Below are 20,844 nucleotides of genomic sequence, written 5' to 3'. Positions count from 1 at the left end.
ACCCGGCGAAGAATGTTTACAGCACGTTAGTATGTCACACCTCTGCAATTATACCACCTAACAATATGCAGTTGCTGGAGTCATGGCTGAAATCTTCCAATGTTCCATGAAAGTTTTGGGGTTTTAAGTTTAAAAGAATTTTCCTTTATATTTCAGATACAGCCTAAAGTGAAAATACGTAGTATTTTGAAGACGATGCCTTTGATTGTGGAGTTACCTGATAACTGCAATGAAAGTGAAAAGTCAAAAGAGCAAACTGCTGAAGTGTCTATCCCTGTCACGGTTGTGGATACTAGGAGGCCCTCAACGCATGATAACCAGGGCCTGTCTAATGTTGAAGTCCATGAACATATAGAACTACCTTCCCACTCAACAAGAGATGCCACAGATGCCAGCAGTACTGTTGTTTTAGAAGGTGATGACAGGCCTTTGTCCAATTGCATGAAAAACAATGAATCATTGCAGGAAAGCTGTGAGAATTTATGCCAGGATTATGTTGGAGAGGCTGCTGTTCTTCTAGAATTTCCTGAACTTAATGATGTCAATGATAAACATGCACACACCGGATACTCTAGTTTGCTCGAGGATTGGACAAGTTGCAACTTGCCTTCAACTAAAGTGCTTAATTCTGTGAACACTGAAAAATTACTAAATAAAGACAATATAGATACTAATAAGATGTGCAGTGATCTCATTGTAGATATTGTTGATTCACTTGATGTAACAAGTGCTTCAAATGATGGTTTTGTATCCAAGAAGAATGAGCCATTGACAGAGCATCTAGCAATGAAAAATGATAATGCTGTAAGTGTATACATCATTATACTCTAGCTAGGGAAATGGAAGTGTTCCTCCTGTAGTTAATTATAAATTAAATGGGATTTATCAGTCACAGATTCTAACTGTAAATCTTGCAACTAGTTATTTTACAAACTATTAATACTTTCTGCACAAATGATGTGATAACAATCATTTATTTAATACATTTTTTCTAGACTGGTGACAGCTGTAATGTTAAGCCTCTGGTGATGCAGGATCAGAGCAAAAAAGAAAATTCAGAAGAAAAAATCAAGGAAAATGTGAATTGCAATAACAAAAATGAGAGTGATAAGTTGCCAAGGTATTTATATCTTATGATAACACATGACCCTAAAATGCGTGTGTGCTAGTTTTCCTGTGAGTCATACGAAATATAGGTCTCGACCATCTTTGTAAAAGGAAGAAGTCTATTAATTGTGCCTTTTGGTTCTTGTTACCTGATTACATGATCGGCTATATTAATTAATCTACTGGTAGGTGTGGTGGCATCTGGTATTGATTGTTGTCTAACTCCAGTTTCACAATTAGAAATGTCTAGTTAACATGATGAGGGAATATATAGTCTTTTTTCTTCAATTTCATGGCATCTACTCCTTTCTAACTGTGTGATTATCCGATCAATCATTGTAATCATATAAATTTTACATTAATTATAAATATTAATTTAAACACATTCAGAAATATATATAGAATTAGTGTTTGCTCATAAAGTTTTATACTTTATGATTTTAAAATATTTGTGTGACCCTATGTAGGATGACAAAAGAGTTTCTGAAACGGCTTTGTAAGCAGAATAAATTGTACCTGACACCCTACCTTAATGACACTCTCTATTTACACTTCAAAGGTAAGCCATAATAATTATGTGTATATTGATTAGTTTTAGATATTTATATGACTCATATCTGACCATATATAACACCCTCATAGTATTATAATAAATTGTGTAAGTTTAGGGCGCAAGTGTATTTTTAAACAAAGTTCGTACTTTGAGCTATAATGTTGTTACCAGATCGGTAAATTATATATTGCATTTTGGTATCACTTCCATGTCTATGTCTCGCTGTTGCAATGCAGGTTTTGGGAAAATAGAGAATTTGGATGAGTATACAGGCCTCAAGTGCATCTGGCTGGAGTCTAATGGCATCAGGAAGATAGAAAACTTAGAACATCAGACTCAATTGCGGTGAGTGTCAATAATCAAATAATGAGAGAGTTACTTGGGTATTTGTGCGTTTTAGATTTAGTAAAGTGCATGTGACTGAAAGGAGTATATGGCTATCAATCTGCAAACTTGACAAGCCTACCAGCTAGTCAATTTCCCAGTAGCAAATTTGACTCGACAGACTCAAGTTATTACAATTTTATCATTAGACTTTTGATACTGATTTAAACAAACTAACTGATGCTTGTATGTATCAAGTTTTCACAGGTAAGCAGTCATTGCTCTCTCTCTCTATTTAAAAAAGAACTTTGGGCATTGAGCTCTAAGTTTTGTATACAGTCAGAGAGTGGTAGACAATGCATGTGATTTTTTTTATTGTTATTGTCTCGTGCCATGCACTTCAAACTTAATTAAAACAAGCACTAAATTGTCTCTCTACACATCAATATCTTTAGTCTTTAATTCATACATTCATGCTGATTCCTGGACTCTGAATTTATAATTGTGACTAACCATGAAACGATTCCATAAATGGGAAATGTATCAAGAAAAGTGTATCCTTTTTTGACTGCTTATCATATTTATTTGGGTTCTTTCAGATGTCTCTACATGCATCAGAATCTCGTGGATCAGATAGAGAATCTGGAGCCTCTGCAAAATCTTGTCACTATCAATCTCAGCCATAACTACATTACTAAACTACAAAACCTGAGTAGGCCAAATTTGCATCTGTGTCATCTCACATGCTTTTCACAGGTCACTACTTGCAATCCTGGTTATATATGCAATGAGTTTAAAATTGCCAGGTTTAGCATTTGAACGTGGACAATAGAGATACATACTGCCAGAGGTTAATAATGACAAACTTGTCATTATTAACCCTTGATACTCCTTATCTTTGCACATTTAAAAAGCACATAGTGCAACAATATACCTGATTTCTATAAGCTATAAGCCAAGTTTTCTGCTCAGAATGGGTTCAACACAGATTGCCAACTGCTTCATAAGTCGACTGCCCCTCCCCAACCTAATCGCAAATATCATGAAAAGTGGTCGTAACATTGTGAATCATGAAGTATATCATCACATCACCACAACATCCAAACAGTAGTCGTAATACAGATTTGTTATATATGTGTACTGATAAGTAGTTATGCACAATTATTAAATTAATTATTCTAAGGTTGCTTGCCAAATTTGGAGACACTACAGATGTCACACAATCGTCTCCAGACAAGCGACAACATTGCGCATTTGCTTGACTGCCATGCGTTGCGCATTCTTGATCTCTCTCACAACAGACTAGATGATGTGAAAGTGATGGATGTCTTTGGGGATATGACTATGCTCGTGAGTAACTTGTATTTAACCTGAAAGTCATTGATTAAATACAGTAGTGGATAGTACTGCGTCAAAGACAGACAACTAATATTTCCCCATTCTGTACGTGTAGCTACTTTCCACGTATAAGTAATGCTGCATATGCAATAAATAGTGTCAAAAGCACATGAACTCTAACGCTAACAATGTGTCTTTATGCGCTTCTAGCTCAGCTCAGGTACATAATAGGGACAAGCGGTCGGTATTATTGAAACAAGAAAGCATATCTGATTATTAATAAAGTTGTATACATGGTTAACGTTATTTAATTAGACTGAAAATAAGATGCCGTTTTTAGCTTTTATCATTGTTCATGCCACAGTTTGTGTTCTTAATACAGTAAAACTCGCATTAAATCGTCATCGTCTAACTCGTCAATTCGCATAAGTCGTCATGGAAGTTAAAGTCCCGATTTTCTAGTCTTATAAGTCGTCGCCCTCAGACAGGTCCCATGTAATACAAACAACAGTAATTTCCCATCTGTAAGTCGTCATCAGAAATGCCGATGGCGCAGTGTACGGTCTAGGGGATGTACGAGCTGGCTGCACAGGTATGCGCCAACGTGTAATCAACAGCGGGTGTTACAGATAGCCAGCGAGAGCCGCGCTTGCCGCTAGTGCGTACGATGTATGTTCGTTGTGGGCAGCAGCGGTGTCGATTGATATACGGACCCAATTGTTTCATGTCTGCTATGTATGTGGCGCGACCTGACGTCGTGTGTGGAGCAATTTATGACTGCATAGGGGTGACGCGCGCCTGGGAGGGTAGCCCTACATATAAGTCGACAAAATGCGTATGTCGTCATTTTCGTAAGTTGGCACAAATATGCTGGTCCCAAAAGTGTCGACTTATGCGAGTTTTACTGTAATATTATTGTTCAACTTCTTAGTATTACACGTTTCAGTTTAATTCAGGGCATTTAATAAATAATGTAATTTACCCTTTTGAATTGTTCTCAGAGAGTCCTGAATATCATGGGCAATTCAGTGAAGAGTTCCATACAGAACTACCGGAAAATGTTTACATTAAGAATCGTAAGTTTCATATCCTGGTGTGGAAATTTTCATCACTTCACTGGTGCATACCTGCCAGTTAAGGATATTTAATATTAGAGTGTGGATAATTTCTGTTTACATTATACATTGCAATACGACTAAGCTAACACTTTCTTGCTGTTGTACGAGTGTGGTGATGTGACTATAAAATAGTGATCATGCACCATCCTATCAAGTGTCTGTTAACATAAACTGACATGCAGCACTCTGTTTATATGTTGTTACTTTTTGCCGTATAGAAGCAGCTTCAGTACCTGGATGATCAGCCCGTCTTTCCACGCGATAGAGCCTGTGCAGAAGCCTGGTGAGTACACCTGTGTGTTATGGTAAATGTAACATGTAAAATTAGTATGCTGAGTGACTGAGGACATACCAAGACATCTAGCTGAATTGGCAATTGAAAAAGTTGTCTGGTTATTTTGAAACTGATGTACATTTTTAAAGCAATAAAAAGTAATATGAATGAGAAGAAACAAATCCCTTCCTCCCTACCGGCGCATCCCTACTTCTCTCCCTCTCTCTCCCCTCCCATCCTCCCTTTGTTTCCTCGCCTTCTTTAGTCTCTATTTCCTCGTTTATATATATATATATATATATATATATATATACAAGTCTAAGTAAATATTGTTATGGCTCTACCCTGGCCCTTTAAGTGTCGTGTCCGACATGCCTTCAAAGCTGAAGCTAATTTGTGACATTCCACGAATCATCTGACATCCTTTAATTGCCTAATCAACATGCCAGTTGTTTTTATTTTTGACAATCCCAAAACAGTCATGCATGTATTCACAACTTGATGTATATGTCTCCAAATTGATTACCTGTGGCTGGTTACGACGCGTACGTGTAATTGACTAAAATTAGCAATCGGAGATAAATTGCCTGATTGCTCAACATACCTTCTGAAATTCCCAGAGAGAACCCTGATTTTACGAGCCAGACATGTCTTAAATGAAAAATTATGTCTTCAGTAAATTTATAATATTATCATATAAAGTTGAATAATCTTATTTTAGCTTGTCCATAAGTACTTATTTTGTCATTTGAATTGATTATGACCTTTATCATATAATCATTGCATAATTAACAAATATATTTAAACAAACTTTGCTGGTTTTCTCTTTGCAAGAAGTTTTACCAATTTATTTTGCCAAATTGCTTGAATAAAAATGGTTTCACTGATTTAATTATTTCTGCATAAACAGCATCAGTTTATAGATAACTCCTTGTAATTTCTTGTGACTGTAGGGAAAAGGGAGGTCGTGAAGCAGAGAGTATGGAACGTCAAAGGTGGATCAACAAGGAACGTGGCAAGATTCAAGCCAGTGTTGATGGTAGGGTACAAACGGCAGTTTTTAACTGCATTCGTTGGCTATAAATTTAGTATTTAACATAATATGAAAATCAGTGATCATGATTAATGTAAAAACATTACCGTAGTCAATCAAGATAATATAAAATCTATATATGATCATAATTATTAATATACCTTTTTATTCCATTCGACCTCTGATCTGCATTCACAACGGTGTTTAAAAATTTTCTGTATCACAAAAGATTCATTTTTTTGCCCATTTTTATTGCTACTTACATCATTTTTGGCATCAACGGGAGTACAAGATGTAGGTAATATAAAAACTAATACTTCGTAATTCATCATGTTATATAATAATAAGTTGTTACCTAAGACTAAGAGATTTGGGAATTGTGCATCAGCCAAAGGTCTATATTTACAATCAAACTGAAGACACTAAGAATAACAGTAAAGTAAATTGTGCTCACTCACCCAAATATCCCCATCTCTCCTTCGTCCTTGGTTTGTGAATCGTATCATGATCATAAGCCTGTGATGAAGTTGTGGTAGCAGTATGCATTGGTTTTGCAAAACTAGGTTTGGCAGGTCACGTGCACTAAAATGTAACTCATTTTACACGGTGATGAGTTTTTGAGAAAATTATCAAACCATCACACACAAATTGTTTCTTACATGTATCAGCCAAAGATATATTATTTACAATCATATCTGTACCATGCAGTTACACTTTCACGCTTGCACCAATTCCTTCAACTGCCTCTCCAAGAGTGCCAACCCACACTTACACAAAGATTGTATATGTCTTTGTTCCAAATGTTATCTAAGAGCATCTGCTAGCTACTACTCACAATATAAGGATTGCTTAACATCTAAATCTAAAATCTAAACTACTTCTGATGCCGAAACAAATAATTATCAACTTAATTCTAAATCAAACACACCACAACTCACCTAGTTTACTTTTATACTTTGCCCTGATCACACATGTACCACTGATGCTACAAACAAAAGCCATTATACAAAGCTAATCTAAACCTACTCTCTCGATCTCTAATTATTTTTCCTCTCTGAAATACACAGGTAAATCATATGCTACACCTTTAACAGTTATTTAACAAACAAAATTATTTATATCGTGTTGCAGCTCTTGCAGACATGAGGTACAAAGCTAGAGCCAGAAGGGAACGTGAACAGGAGCAACCTTTAAACATAGAGTCAGGAGTAACTTTGGTGGACCAGGAAGGGTTAGAGACTTCAGAAGATGAACGGGCGTCAGAAGTAACCTCGGACGATTCAGATACCTCAGATGGTTCAGAGACCTCAGAGGATTCACTGATGTCAGAAGAAGCAGTGACATCAGAAAAGGCCGCAACCTCAGAAGAGTTAGTAACATCAGAAAAGGCAGTGACCTCAGATGAAGCAGTAATGTCAGAAAAAGCAGTGACCCCAGAAGAGGCAGCATTACCAGAGCCTGTCCTACTGAATTGCAATAAAACCACATCAGATGTTAAAGGCATTTTCAGTAGTAGAAGAAAAGAAGATGCTGGTGCTTCAATTGGTCAGTTGCTGATCTCAAAAGGTAGGAAAGTACTCGAGATTTTCAGCTGTACAGAACAGTTGCTTTCCTGTATTTAGTTTCACCCTGCATATCAAGATAAGTAGTCTCATCAGGATAATATTGACTCTGCATATCTGTAACCCAGTGACGCTGAGAGGGTCTATGTCCCCCGGGGTACTGCTGGAGCGTACCCTGGTACTATCTAATATGCCGGACCGTACCTCGCCTACTCCACTACCGAGTCTAGGGGGTCGCCTACGCCCACTCCCTAACCCTAACCCTAACCCTAATCCTAACCCTAACCTTAATCCTAACCCTAACCCTAACCCTAACCCTAACCATATCAAATAGTGACCAGCTAGGGTACGTTCCGGTATACCGGACCGTACCCAGGGTACGTTCCGGCAGTACCCTGGGGGACATAGACCCTATGAGCCCAAGTGACTTGTATCAAGATATGAGTAATGAAATAACATGTTATCACACGTGTCAAATAAATCAATATCATTTACATTCTTGCATTAAAACCCCAAAACCACACATAAATTTAATGTGTTTTGGTTATTGTACTGTGCAATTTAAATGCTTAGTCTCATTAACTGATTCCGTATCCAGCAGTTGAGAAGACTCTACATGAGGAAGATGTGTTCACCACAGATGTGCCAGATGATAGCTCAATAGACACTCTGACCCTGAATACTCCAGTTGATGCCAGCTTAAAGGTAAAATGGAAATTTGCAGACGTATTTACATTAATATATACGTAGTTTCTTGCTTTGATTTATACGTTTTATAGGGTTGTATCGTGTTTAAAATAGCCCCTTCTGGGATAATATAAAGTATATATTCAAAGTAATTCAAAATCGTTAATTCAGACTTTCATATAATACCCCTACCCACGATGGGTAATATACTAGGGCTGTAGGGGTATTGTATGAGTCTGAATTGCAATTGAGTATGAAAATCCCAAAGCAAAGCCACACATTCTGATAGTCTTAGTATTGTCAGAGTCCAGTGTCAGGCAAAAATTGTGTGCCATCATGCTTGGTAACTATTATCACATACCACAGCAATGAATATCAATGCATCTGAACCATACACTGGTTATTGTTAAAATAAACTAAGATTTTTCTGTCTTTATTATACAGAAGAAATTGGCATGTTGTATAGGTGAAAGAATTCCACAGAAAACACGGCTGAAAGCTGTCTATCATGTCATCCTTTTATTATTTCTCATTACAACAACACAAATCTGCATACCTCTATTTGTAGGAATGTTCCAGAACCTTGCAGGATGCCAGACCCAGCCATGCCGCGACCTCTGTTGCATTCCAAGGCGGATCTGCTGAATCCTCTGTATGATCGAATGATCTTCCATTCAAAAGGAACCAGCCACATCTCTTGATAACAAGATAGGAATTGCTTTCAGCTGGCACACCCTGTAGGAAGGATATGCGGCAGCAAGAGTCAGCAGATTCGCCGTGTTGCTGATCGAGGAAATACATCCTCAAGGCCGTCTGTCCTCCTGTAAATAATAAGGCGTACACCGTCCACTACATGGAGACATTTGTGAGAAGAAGCGCTCACACGCAGCAGTCAGCATATACGGCATGGGGGAATGTTGAATCATTGATGCTTCTTCAGGAGTTACTAACGCGGTCAGATGGTGATGCAGCGGATAAAGAGCGGTGGACAGTGTTGGTTCTGACCGGCGCATGGTGAACAAGATGAAATGCTAGCTTAGTGTAAGGAAGCCAAACCTACTACCATCTGATAGCCAGCTTGAATTGCGGGAGGAAGTTGATTGAGTACACTGTTCGGTATTACATTTCCGTACGTGTGACCTTGTATGAACAGGCAACAAGCTTAATTGCGTATAGTTACGCCTCATATGTCCCCAGCGTACTATCGGAGGGTACCCTGGGTACGGTCGATATATCGGAACGTACCCTTGGTAACTATCTGATATGGTTAGGGTTAGGGAGTAGGCGTAGCAACTCCCTAGACTCGTTAGTGGAGTAGGCGAGTACCGGTCCGGCATATTAGATATAGTACCAGGCGTACGTTCCGATGATAATCAACACGTACCCAGGGTACCCTCCGATAGTACCCTGGGGGACATAGACCCTATCAGCTATAGTTACAGTATACGTGAGCTTGTACTGGAAAGAACAGTGATCGTTACAATTCCTGTGTATTACTAGCTGCAATACCCAGTAGTCTGGGACTGACAAGTAGATAGTGTACTATTGAAGTATGTGTGATCTTAAACTAGGAACCAGTTGGCTCACTGTTATAATAGTAACTGTTTTAAGAGAAGAGTAAGGTAACTCGGAGGAAGAGGAGTGTCTAAACATTATAGGCTATAGCACATGACATTGTATTATTGCAATTGTATGGATCACTGTATTGTGGTTTTATTTTGCACTATAAATAGCAGTGATAGGCATACATGGCTTTAGTCTAGTAATTTAACATATATTTCTGTTAAACGTAAAACATACACCACATATTAACAACTACATAATAATCAAATAAACATATACACCTTCAAGCAACAATTTACAATTTCTTGCAAAGTTGCTGTATATTCACATCCACTAAATTTGTACTCGTCAACTATGTGCACGCATGAGCTGATAGCTCAAACTATATACTGAGTTGAGACGTCTCTGAGCAGGTCTCGACGGTTCTCGAAAGTTCGGTCTCCAAGGTCGAAGGTCAGCTCAAAGGTCTCGAAGGTTCTCTTATGCACAGGGCCGAAATTGATTTGTTAATATTAGGAGACATACACCTCCACCCCGGGGAGGTTGTATCAAGGTCGTTCAGAAGCGTAATTTCATTTACATTTTTACCTCGAAATATTACAGCTAAGCAGCTGTATTACCTTTTAATACCCACATGTTTCTGTGGGATTGTTTGTATACAGAGAAATCTATGCGCTATACGCAAACCACCAAAATCGTTCACTGATAGACTGTACAGAACAACACTGTGCATCAGATCACCTGATCAGATGCACATACCTTCTAAATCTGATCCCTCTACATTTGATCATTCGCTAGGCCTACAATCTACATACTTCACACTGAACAGATGTCAGCGTTCAAAAGTAACCAGAGAAATAGCCTTAAAATTCAACTTCTGCTGATCAAAATGGCAGCCTTGTTTGGGATAACCTCTGGCAAGCAGAAGACTATCTCTAAGGAGGTTGAATTTACACTGGTGATCAACAATCTATCACATACATTTTAAGATGAATAGTATTACAACTATATCACATTACATGGTCGTTTTCAAATTCTTGATAATTACTTAAAAATTCGATAACTTGCAGTTTCTCATACACCTCAGTCAGCATACATGATACTTCCTGTGGGAAACATATCATAATAGTGTATCATTCAGGCTCCAAAATTAATGTCTACTTTCTTAAAAGACCACGTTATATGTCACTATATTTTCATTGAAACAAATCTGTTTATCGCTCTTGATACTTACCACAAGTCTTCTTGCCATACACATTAACTGAACAACAAGATATATACTATTAAATCCTAAATTCACCACCTGCGCACATCATTTAGGTTTGAACATAAACCCACACGGGTATGTATATATTACTGCATCTTTTGAGTCAGCACCATGCTTAATTTGCTTTCTGGCAATGTCTAGTTTTTGCAAAAAAACTGACTATTAGTGTTATCAATCATGATTAAGAATGACATATGTCACTGCTAATTTTTTTTAAGTTAGAATCACCACTCCCCATTTATAATCTTACACACCTGACATCTGTTACACACTGGCATTGTGTAAAAACTGCAGCAAGCTATGACCTTGTCTGCATTGCTCCTCAGACGATATGCTGACTATTACCTGTAATCAGACTGATGTGAAGGTAGGCCGACTGCAAACAGCAAGCATCTGATCCATTCGTCACTAGCTGCTCTATTTATGGAAAAATTTGGTTTTATTATGAGACCCTTCTCTAGGGCTGTTAAGGACAAATCAGTACGGATTTCTCTTTGCATAATTTTATTTGCTGACCCACTTGATCTCACTGTAGCTGTCTGTGTGTGCCTCAGTGTAGTAGCACGATCCACAAATGCATAATATATTAGCAAGGGTGCGAGCTGTTGCGCTACCAACATTTGTGCAGCTTTTTTTGCAGCAAAATTTGTATGCACCCATTACATTACATAATATAAGTAGCTATTAAAGCAGTGTCCTGTAAATTCCAGTACTGTAATATTGAAATGTACTCAAACGTGTGAGCTGGCCATTTGTGCAAGTGGGGGCTTTCATGTGCTATCCACAAGGGATATTACATACTTATGTCAGTGAGTCAACAAGCTGAGATGAGTAGGGTGCATCAGGCAGGATAATACATCACTGCAGATTTTATAGTGCCAGTGGTGTTACACACCCTATAATCAGATGTTCTGTGTTATTAAAAAACAGCACAGTTGCCTAGTCACTTGGTGGAAAATTAAACTTCTTCAAAATTGACTGCATATGTCAAATGTTGATCCATAATCAAACCGTCTAATTGGCTCTGTTGCTGTTGTGATTATCATGTTGCTGTTATTGTTGTTATTGATGTTGTGTCACTGTGGCTGACAGTTAAAAAAATTCGCATTGTTAATGTGAACGGTCACACACTGGTAAACACGCAGACACCCAATGGGCAGAATGATGTTTTGCACTGTGATGGTATATTACAGCTGCCTTCACTACTTCTTTGCCTCAATGAAGTCCAATTTCATGGTATAGTAGACATATGGGAAATACTCCGAGTAACTGAAGCCAAGACCAGGAATATCCACCATCTGTGAAGTAATACAATGAAAACCATATCAGGATCAACGTCAAAAGCTTATTGTCTGCACAAATGTTGATCATCATGCCAAGAACAATATAAAATCATGTCATCCACAGAATGAGGCGTATCTGCACTCTGAGGACCACTTAATTCCAATCAATCACTTGATTTATCAATCAATCAATCTTTATTGCTAAAAATTTAGCCTTAAACCCCATCTGTGATGAGTACGTAAAGATACAAATGACAACTCGCTTAGCTAGTCAGTTAAATTCTAGGGAACAATTGTTTTAATATTGTTAAAACTCACGTCGGCTGATCCAGAGCCCATAGAACTGTTGTCAAGATGTGCATACAGTTGATTTAACACATCCCTCAGCTTGCGGGTTGATTTCTTGTACGGCAGCAGCAGCATCGCTTGGAAGTTCACAGGAAGACCGTACCTGCATCACCAGAGCATTCACCTCAGGTTGAGGTTACATACACAGTAGCTATACGGCTTTCTGCTTCACAGCATTAGCACAAGCAAGGAGATGCACTTTTGCAAATTCAACAATTGCATATCAATAGCTTCCCCACTAACTCATATCTTCGACATGTATGTACCTCAGGACAGACTCTGTGAAGACTCTCAGTGCCTTCACATGTATCCAGGCAGTAAAGGCTTCACTGAAGTTTACCTTTAGCCAGCGCACTAGTGGACCCTGTAATGAAAGATAAGAAAATACACGAGACGTTATATTGTTTATTTTTGCTATGTACGTTTGCAGGGCCATCATAATCACGGTTTGACATTAGCACTCACACACTCACAAAATACAATTACCCCCTCAACAAAGGACAGCATGTGCAGAATTCATGCAGCCCACCCTGCAGTCCATCACAGAGCTTAAAATGTCATGTGTTGACCTGCTGACTGCCACATAAAAAGCCACTGTTTTTCAACTTTACTAGTGATTATTAGTAAAACAAGCTCAATAGTACCAGGGCCTTGCTCTATATATTGACTTAAAGTGGATAAACCTCGCAACAAAAAGCCTACATACACCTACTGTGAGCATACTTGCAGTATGCAAACATCACGAAATGTTCTTATTGAGCCAGAAATGTGCTCCAAACATTGGGATTCTCGAAACCGCGTCGGACGCTGTTTCGGCATATAGATACACAAGTTGTTTTTGAGTGAAGAGCCAACAGTAGGCCTACGCTAGCACAAATAGTTCCTGGAACGAAAACTATAATATTTGTTTCCTGAGTTCACAAGTAATGTAGATAACATATATGATTTAAACAAATTTCACAATTTCGTACTGAGTAAACATCTAACATGTCTAACAATAAAGGATAACATGTGTTATCACAGAAAATAACTGTTAATGCAGCACAACGTTTGCTCGGCTGTGTACCGGATGTGTAAACACTGTAAACATCGTGTGGTGCTACGTTCGTAACTTCTATTTAAATTTTATTGTAAAACTAGCAATACAAATAAGTTGTAGTAAAATTTTACAACATGGACGAGCTTACAGTAGATATATCTATGCATTTTGCTGCGAGAACATGCCGTTTTTTAGAAAGTGTTGCCTAGACAACATTTTGAATGTCATTCATTAGAAATGTTAGAGTTACTCCAAAATCATTAAAAATTACTATACATAAGTGCAATGTATGGCAATGTTACACGGCAGTAACACTTAAACTAGTTGTGGATTGATATGGGTGGTTCACAATATGATCTGTATCATGATACCCATTTCACATATATTATACTTCCAAGAGAAACTACCATGCTATGGTGTGGTTCATCACAATATGGCACAACTTGCAGATGACTTTTGCCTAACGCCTTCATTTTCTTATACAGGATGACCAAATTACACCCAAACAGCCGACTTATCAAGTGTTGGTGCGGTGAACTTAATAAAAATATCTGTGTTATTCAGGTTGCTTAACCTTCCAACCACCTCAACATACTAACGTGAAATATGTTGTTTGAAATTATCGCTTGGTTGGCTGAAATGTGGGACAACGATTATTCTAAAAGTGCCTTAGAGTTAGTAAATTTGAAAAGTGCGAGTAGGGTTCTGATTTTGTGAGTAAATTATCAATCCACTCGTGAAAAAATGTGAGTTGTTTCAAAAATTAAATTCTAACCCTGATATTGTGTTAGATGACACAAGACATATTAACGAATTTATGATGAATTAAATCACACCCCAGTTAACTGTGCACTTACGAACTGCTTTTTCTTGTCCATGTTCAGCTTGGTGATCTCATTCTTGCTGGCAGCCAGAGCCTCTTCATTGTAGACAAATTCACGCACCACAAACCTAAAAAAAACAGTGCCTACCTCAACATTTGAAGCATATCTCTACCAGATCAAGTCTGGCCAAGATGTTTATCCTAACCAACAGAACAGCAATCTATGTGGTCGATCGGCTGAACCAAAAATGTACATAATTTACCAATTTATAGAACATAGCCAGTGTTCTTTTGACATGAATCTAGAATAGGACTACGCACTCTGAGCTCTTGCTTGCCTACTAAGCTCATACGCACCTGTTTTCCCTGCAATGAAGCTTGTACTCATCTACGACCTTGTTGAACATGGTGACTGAGAACAGGCTGTGATCAGGGTCCTCTAGGATCAAGCTGAATGTATGCAAGCCACACATCAATAACTACAATTAATACCATAGTGTATTCACTACACTCTGTGAAGTCTATACACTACAACAATCGAGTATATACTTTGCACCGTAAGGAGGTAACAAACATTGACTTGTTATATTTACTCAAGAAGTAAAATCACTTTTAACATCATCTGTATATATATATATCTGTCATTGCTTTTCAGGTCTAGCTTTCTTAACATAATTAAGTCTTACTGTTATCAGACCAAGAAAATCATAAAAACAAAATATATGGACTAAATTATAAATGGCAATGTGCACTGTGCCTTTCTCACATGAATGAACCTGTCTGTTTATCACATACATGCATGCATGCACACACACACGCATGCGCAGACACATGCGTACATACATGATTATACACAATAACCTATACAGAATCGTGAATATAATTACAAACCAACAGCAACAGATCGTATTCATACATACCGACTGCTTCTTGGCACCACCATATCAGCAAGTGTTTCATACTTGCCAAGCCAATCCGGTTTCAGTTGGCTGAAAAGTAAAATGAAATTTGCATTCATCGATTTTTCTAATAATGTTATAGTGCAATTTAGCATAGAAGAACATACTATGATAGCAGGGGTAGAAATTGGATTTTTATTATGGTATCCATTCGGGATACCAGGTATTGAAATCTGGTATCCCCCTCAAAGATCTGGTATCCCATTTTTTGGATAGTAATTTCAACAATGTTGGTATCCAAAATCTTGAAATAAGCAATTATAGCTGCGTTCACACGAGGATGTCAGTTCCGTACTGAGCGTTCACACGGTAAAAATATTCAAGACTTATACGCGGCTTAGCAAGTACCGTGCTGAAATACGAGGCTTATTCAGCGCGGAATCACATACCGCGCTGAAACATTCGGCACCACGCTGGCTGCGTATTGTCTGTCGTGTGAACGCAATTTGAGGCCTCTTACTGTAGTGCGCTTACCTAGACTGGTACCCGTTCGCTACACGACGTTAGTGTAGCGTGTGGAACTGTCGACCGGGTACCAGTCTATATTATACCTAGCCAGCTAAGCTTTCGATTCTCGTGTGAACGCTCCGGGTTGTGTTAGCACGGTATTTCAGCCGAATTCAGCACCAGATAAGTACGGAACCAGCGAGGCCGTGAATCTCGTGTGAACGCAGCTAATAGCATTTGAAAATTATTAATATGTACCTGTAATGTAATTATTATATAAAAACATGAAAACAGATTCACAGATATGCACAGACAAGTACACTGCACACGTATTGTGTAGACGCATTGTCTGGTTCGCTTGATACAATGTATACACATCACATTTATGATAAACATCGGCTACGCTTACGCTTGCAAATATGCTCAACAACTACTATCCCGATTTTGGCGATTTTTTTTTTACTATCCCGGCGGGATACCAAGCATTGAAATCTGGTATCCAACACAAGAATCTACCATCCCGCGGATATCAGGATACCGCTAATTTCGACCTCTGGATAGTATTGAACAGCTGTTAAGTATGTTGTTATAAATTCACCTTGGCACAACGACCAGCAGCGTTGTCAGGTATTCCGACTCAAGTACGAAATGCTCCTTCTTCACTATATCCCCAAGATTTCTAGTCAGGAGGCTTCCACTAGATATAACAAAAACCATATGTTATTATGTTAATCACACAATCACAACATCTCCAACAAGCTCTCCAAAAATATTATTACAATAGACATTTAATACCACGAATCTATTACTAACCACCAAGATTACATAAGAACACATTTAAAAAGTACCAATTTAAAATTAAATATTATTGGCTATAGCAAATAAATGTGATATGAACCATTTAAAAAAAAATCTCTTACATACCTCGACTTCTTTGCCAATGATTGTAAGTTGCCTTTTAAGTTGTTATACGCAGTAGACTTCGTTTTTAGGTCTGCATCAATCTGTCCAACTTGCTGTCATTACAATTCGTCATTGGTGCACATGTGAAGAAAATGTGAAATTTGACTTGTTTCATGGGACCAGAATAAAAAGACACTAATATAGCACGTGCAAAATTCTATTTTCTGTTTTTCAATAAACTTCTTCATGGTTTTTTTAAATATTAATATAAAGTTTAGCTTTATAAATATATACTTGGTGCATCGTATTATTTTTAATTTACATTGTGCATTATTTGTACATAAATGTCTATTACTGCCTTACATGCCATCTAGGCACCTACGAGGGATAATTAACTAACTAAATGTCAATTATACATAGGCGTGCCATGATAAAGAAGAATATACTCTGTGATATAAAATACTCACCTTAGTTATAATCTCGTGTATGTTTTGAAGAGATTGCTTGATTGGGTATTTAGCCATATCCCACTGGAATCTTGTCAAGTATGTTGCCAAGTCCACTGTAAAATATTTGTTTTAGTAACAACATGAATATCACAACTCCTATTTGTATTCTAAGACAATATCCATACCATATTATTTCATATTTATATAATACTAATAGTATATAATTATATCATGAGCATAAAAAATTTAACCGGAAAAAATACAAAGCATGAACGTACAACCCATAGCAACTTTATTATATTAAAAACAAATTAAGATGAGGTATTAATGTAGATTTTAAATAAACAGGAACTTTGCTACCTCCGAAAATTAAAATACATAAACAACTTTAGCCTAACTAAACGTATTGCAGTCGAAACTAATTTACTCTTGCTTCTAATTTACTCTGCGTGCTAATAACTTTCTTTGTAAGTTATGCCAAGCATGCTAATAATACCAATAATTACACGGTTAGGTGACAAACTAATAAACTACTCCATTATCTGACATATTGAATTAAATTTCCAAAAACGATATTTTCACTTGGGAAAAATTACCTCCATTAGCCAAGAGGTTCTCTGCCAGTTTGTCTCTCTGGTCTTCCAGCACATCTCCTAAATACTGGGCAATCTTGTGCGCAATCCTAAAAGATAATTGGCCAAAATTAAGCAATGATATCATTAAAGTTTAAAAAAAATTACACTAAGATTGCTGTAACAATACTAACTAAATTACAATATTTTACAATAATTGTTTAGAACACTACTAACTCATGTATCAAGCATTTGCATGCTTATGCCATACTCACCTCATCTCATATTTCCACATCTAATTATTTTATAAAATACTATAGCAAATATAACTTTTACGAGACTTAAAACTAGAGTTTCAAATATACTACTTTTAGTTTGCGAGGAAACTTTGCAGGAGCAACTATTCTTACGCCTCGACGTAGCTATCCAACTTCGTAAGGTCATCCGATAACCCAACAAGTTGATCCAACGTTCCAACCTAAATTGGAAAGGACAACGACTTTATTTTATTATCACATCAACCATTATTTTGGCTTAAAGATTCAAGATGATAGGAGGCACCAACTTTATCCTCTAGATGCAACTCAAATCCTGAACACGTCAGCTTGTGATTGAGTAACAACTGCTGCATTAGTGTAATATTTTATTTACTTGCTAGCACACGGTTATCTCCACACCACACTTTAAACAACACAAGGTGCCCGCAGTCCCTTTGAGCTCAGTTATGCAGGAAAGAAATTTAAAACTATATTTCAAATCCAATGCGTAAATCTAATCGATACCCAAAGTAGGATACGACAACTTTTTGGAATTTTTTAGTTCAACGAAAAATCCAACTATACGTTACATAAACTTCATTGTCTGTGAATATAAACAGATAATTAAGCAAGCTATAGCACACGAACATTTTTTAACAGTTTACCTTTAAATCCGGAATGTGGAACTTAAAATTCAATGACAAATTGCTCTGTTTCGCCGTAACATTATTCATGTTATCCCATGTCTGCTGACATGTTTTTTCTCCTGGTGCAGAAATGAGCCAATACTCTTGTTGTTGGCTGCTACTCATGATGACACTGACCTGCTGACAATAGCAAAGGATACTTTGTGCAATTCTGATGTTTTAATACACATGTGTGTTAGTGTTAAGAGACACTTCAACAGCTGCCCTATTCACAAGCTACTCTGGTACCTTTAGACACACCCCTAGGTACTAACATAGCACTATTTACATGGATAAAACTGGAAGAAGAGTCAACATTTTGTGATTACCTTGACTTTATTGTCTAGTTTAGTATTTGTTAAACTGGGGGTTACAAGTAAGTTTTTAAGAGGGTTAAATGATGTCCAAAATGATGCAAGAGATTTTTTAGTTCTTGAGGATAATCACATTGATACTGTCAGGGTTATGGACAGGTACCTCTGTAAACGGCATTGCAACATAACTGCTCATCAAATTCAATCAAACTAATATCTATTACATAAGAGAGATGTCTCTCTACGCTCTCCACGGAAATAATCAAAACAAAATCATCGCTAATTAAGTGATGGGAAAAATTTGAATTTATGTAAAAATATGTTTTTTTCTCATTTCTCAGAAACAGCAGAGTTGGGACCTAAACTTTAAACCATAAGTTATTCATAATATGAACTAAAAAAGGGTCCCTGGAATTTTATTAAATGCTTTAGTTTATTAAATAAGTTGAAAAGATGCACGAAAATTTGTAATGATTTTGAAAACACAACAATTTCGTAAACAAAGAGCCATAACTCCTAAAATATATTTCATAAAAATTCCAGGGACCATTTTTTCCTTTAATATGTTAGCACTGAAACGGAACAACAAATTTTGGAATCGGAGGTGTGAGTTTCGAGAAATAGCGTTTGAAAAATCAGCAACTTCAGCATTTCTAACAATGGAGATATTAGCACCTTTCTAAATTTCCCATGATTGAACACCTGTGTTAAGAATCGACTAATGCGGCGATTTGGAACTGTTTGGGAGGCTACATGTATACATAATTTCTACGTATACATAGCTGCCCATGGGTGTGATCTATCAAATAAAGTGGCTATTGAAATTTTGACTAAAAATCACCTCCCAACCCTAACAGTATCATTAATTGCCTATTTCTATTAAAGCCATTATATCTGGGAGAAACATGGCAATAGCTTTGAGCTGATAGTAATACGTGTGTCCATCATCCATGGTATACATATTAAGCATAACCTTATTACTGTTAGTTACAGGCATTAGAATAAAACAAATGTTCTTTTTCAATGTATAGTAACAGTATAGGTACGAGTTTCGAGAAATAGCGTTTGAAAAATCAGCAACTTCGGCATTTCTAACAACAGAGATATTAGCACTTTTATAAATTTCGCAATGATAGAACAGCTGTGTTTAGAATTGACCAAGGTAAGTAGAATTGCTACTGTTAGTACTTTCTGTGACTTATCTGTGACCATTTAACATCAACAAACTTCAAAAAAAGTCCTGCTGTTATAAACAAGAGCCGCAGAGCGTCTGGGCTCATCTGAGGTCTTATGCTAACGTAACATTTAAGTTGTGCGTAGTGACATCTTTGTTAGGCGCAGATATGCAGATACGCAGTTGCGTACACATCATTTTAGCAACCTTCTGCATTCTGTATACCTCCCAAATCCCATTGGTTGATACAAATCGCGTGCCTGAAACTCCTGTTTTATGGTGCATTGTGACCCTAACCCTAACCCTATTAAAAAAAAAAATTCAATTGTAAAAATTATTTGTTGTTATGAAATTGTTAAATTAATCATGTAAATATTTGCATTAATTGGAAAAAAATTGTTAAATGGATAAAGATAGAAAAATACAGAAAACAGGTAAATAATAAAAAATCTGATGAGATTCGATCCAAGGACCTTTGAGCCGTAATCCTGTGCTGTAGCCATTAGGCTATCAAGGCTTATGAGTTTTCTCTATTATGGATGTGCCATGAATATGAGAACACTGTGACATCATTGAGGCAGTTCAGGAATCCATGTTTAACCCTCCTCTTGAGGGTCAAAAGGTTATCAGACACTTACTCTTCGCACGTCAGTGGAAAGCACATTTCATGGTCCTTTCAATAAAGCAGGGTTCGACACTAACGCTAGTCAGTTAGTTAGAAAAAAACAGAAGGACTAGTAAATGCCCCATAGCCGTTAGTCCTG

General features: G+C 37.2%; 2 protein-coding genes across 3 annotated transcripts in view; one reads left to right on the top strand and one right to left on the bottom strand.

Annotated features, from left to right (window-relative positions):
* The first annotated feature begins 292 nt into the window (after positions 1–292).
* LOC106821283 (dynein assembly factor 1, axonemal-like) lies at positions 293–10,443 on the top strand. The gene is made up of 13 exons (XM_014826032.1): positions 293–804; positions 996–1,120; positions 1,575–1,666; positions 1,897–2,005; positions 2,584–2,696; positions 3,168–3,334; positions 4,324–4,398; positions 4,659–4,723; positions 5,668–5,753; positions 6,879–7,313; positions 7,908–8,014; positions 9,973–10,033; positions 10,358–10,443. Exons 1-13 carry the CDS (start codon positions 442–444, stop codon positions 10,441–10,443), a joined length of 1,884 nt encoding a protein of 627 aa, XP_014681518.1. The 5' UTR covers positions 293–441.
* The window catches only part of LOC106821542 (V-type proton ATPase subunit C-like), a 15,119-nt gene continuing 3,945 nt past the window's right edge, over positions 9,671–20,844 (bottom strand). Inside the window, exons 2-13 of one of the 2 annotated variants that reach the window (XM_014826405.1) lie at positions 18,572–18,733; positions 18,060–18,127; positions 17,674–17,759; positions 17,096–17,190; positions 16,650–16,741; positions 16,324–16,422; positions 15,240–15,308; positions 14,677–14,769; positions 14,354–14,447; positions 12,724–12,821; positions 12,428–12,560; positions 9,671–12,124 (exon numbers count right to left, since the gene is read on the bottom strand). In XM_014826405.1, coding sequence (XP_014681891.1) covers positions 12,029–12,124; positions 12,428–12,560; positions 12,724–12,821; positions 14,354–14,447; positions 14,677–14,769; positions 15,240–15,308; positions 16,324–16,422; positions 16,650–16,741; positions 17,096–17,190; positions 17,674–17,759; positions 18,060–18,127; positions 18,572–18,718 — 1,170 coding nt within the window. In that variant the 5' untranslated portion in view covers positions 18,719–18,733 and the 3' untranslated portion in view covers positions 9,671–12,028. The remainder of the gene's footprint in view (positions 12,125–12,427; positions 12,561–12,723; positions 12,822–14,353; positions 14,448–14,676; positions 14,770–15,239; positions 15,309–16,323; positions 16,423–16,649; positions 16,742–17,095; positions 17,191–17,673; positions 17,760–18,059; positions 18,128–18,571; positions 18,734–20,844) is intronic. The other variant, XM_014826414.1, reaches the window with a different exon arrangement.

Source organism: Priapulus caudatus, unplaced genomic scaffold (genome assembly GCF_000485595.1).
Source record: "Priapulus caudatus unplaced genomic scaffold, Priapulus_caudatus-5.0.1 Scaffold4, whole genome shotgun sequence".
NCBI classification, from domain to species: domain Eukaryota; kingdom Metazoa; phylum Priapulida; class Priapulimorpha; order Priapulimorphida; family Priapulidae; genus Priapulus; species Priapulus caudatus.
Note: the sequence above shows the minus strand (reverse complement) of the source record. Positions and strands in the feature narration are given on the sequence as shown.

Bases quoted from the DNA above. Each gene is read 5' to 3' on its own strand.
- LOC106821283 (XM_014826032.1), top strand. From the start codon at position 442: ATGAAAAACAATGAATCATTGCAGGAAAGCTGTGAGAATTTATGCCAG. The intron at 805-995 runs GTAAGTGTATAC...CATTTTTTCTAG, and splicing joins CAATGAAAAATGATAATGCT to ACTGGTGACAGCTGTAATGT. The intron at 1,667-1,896 runs GTAAGCCATAAT...GTTGCAATGCAG, and splicing joins TCTCTATTTACACTTCAAAG to GTTTTGGGAAAATAGAGAAT.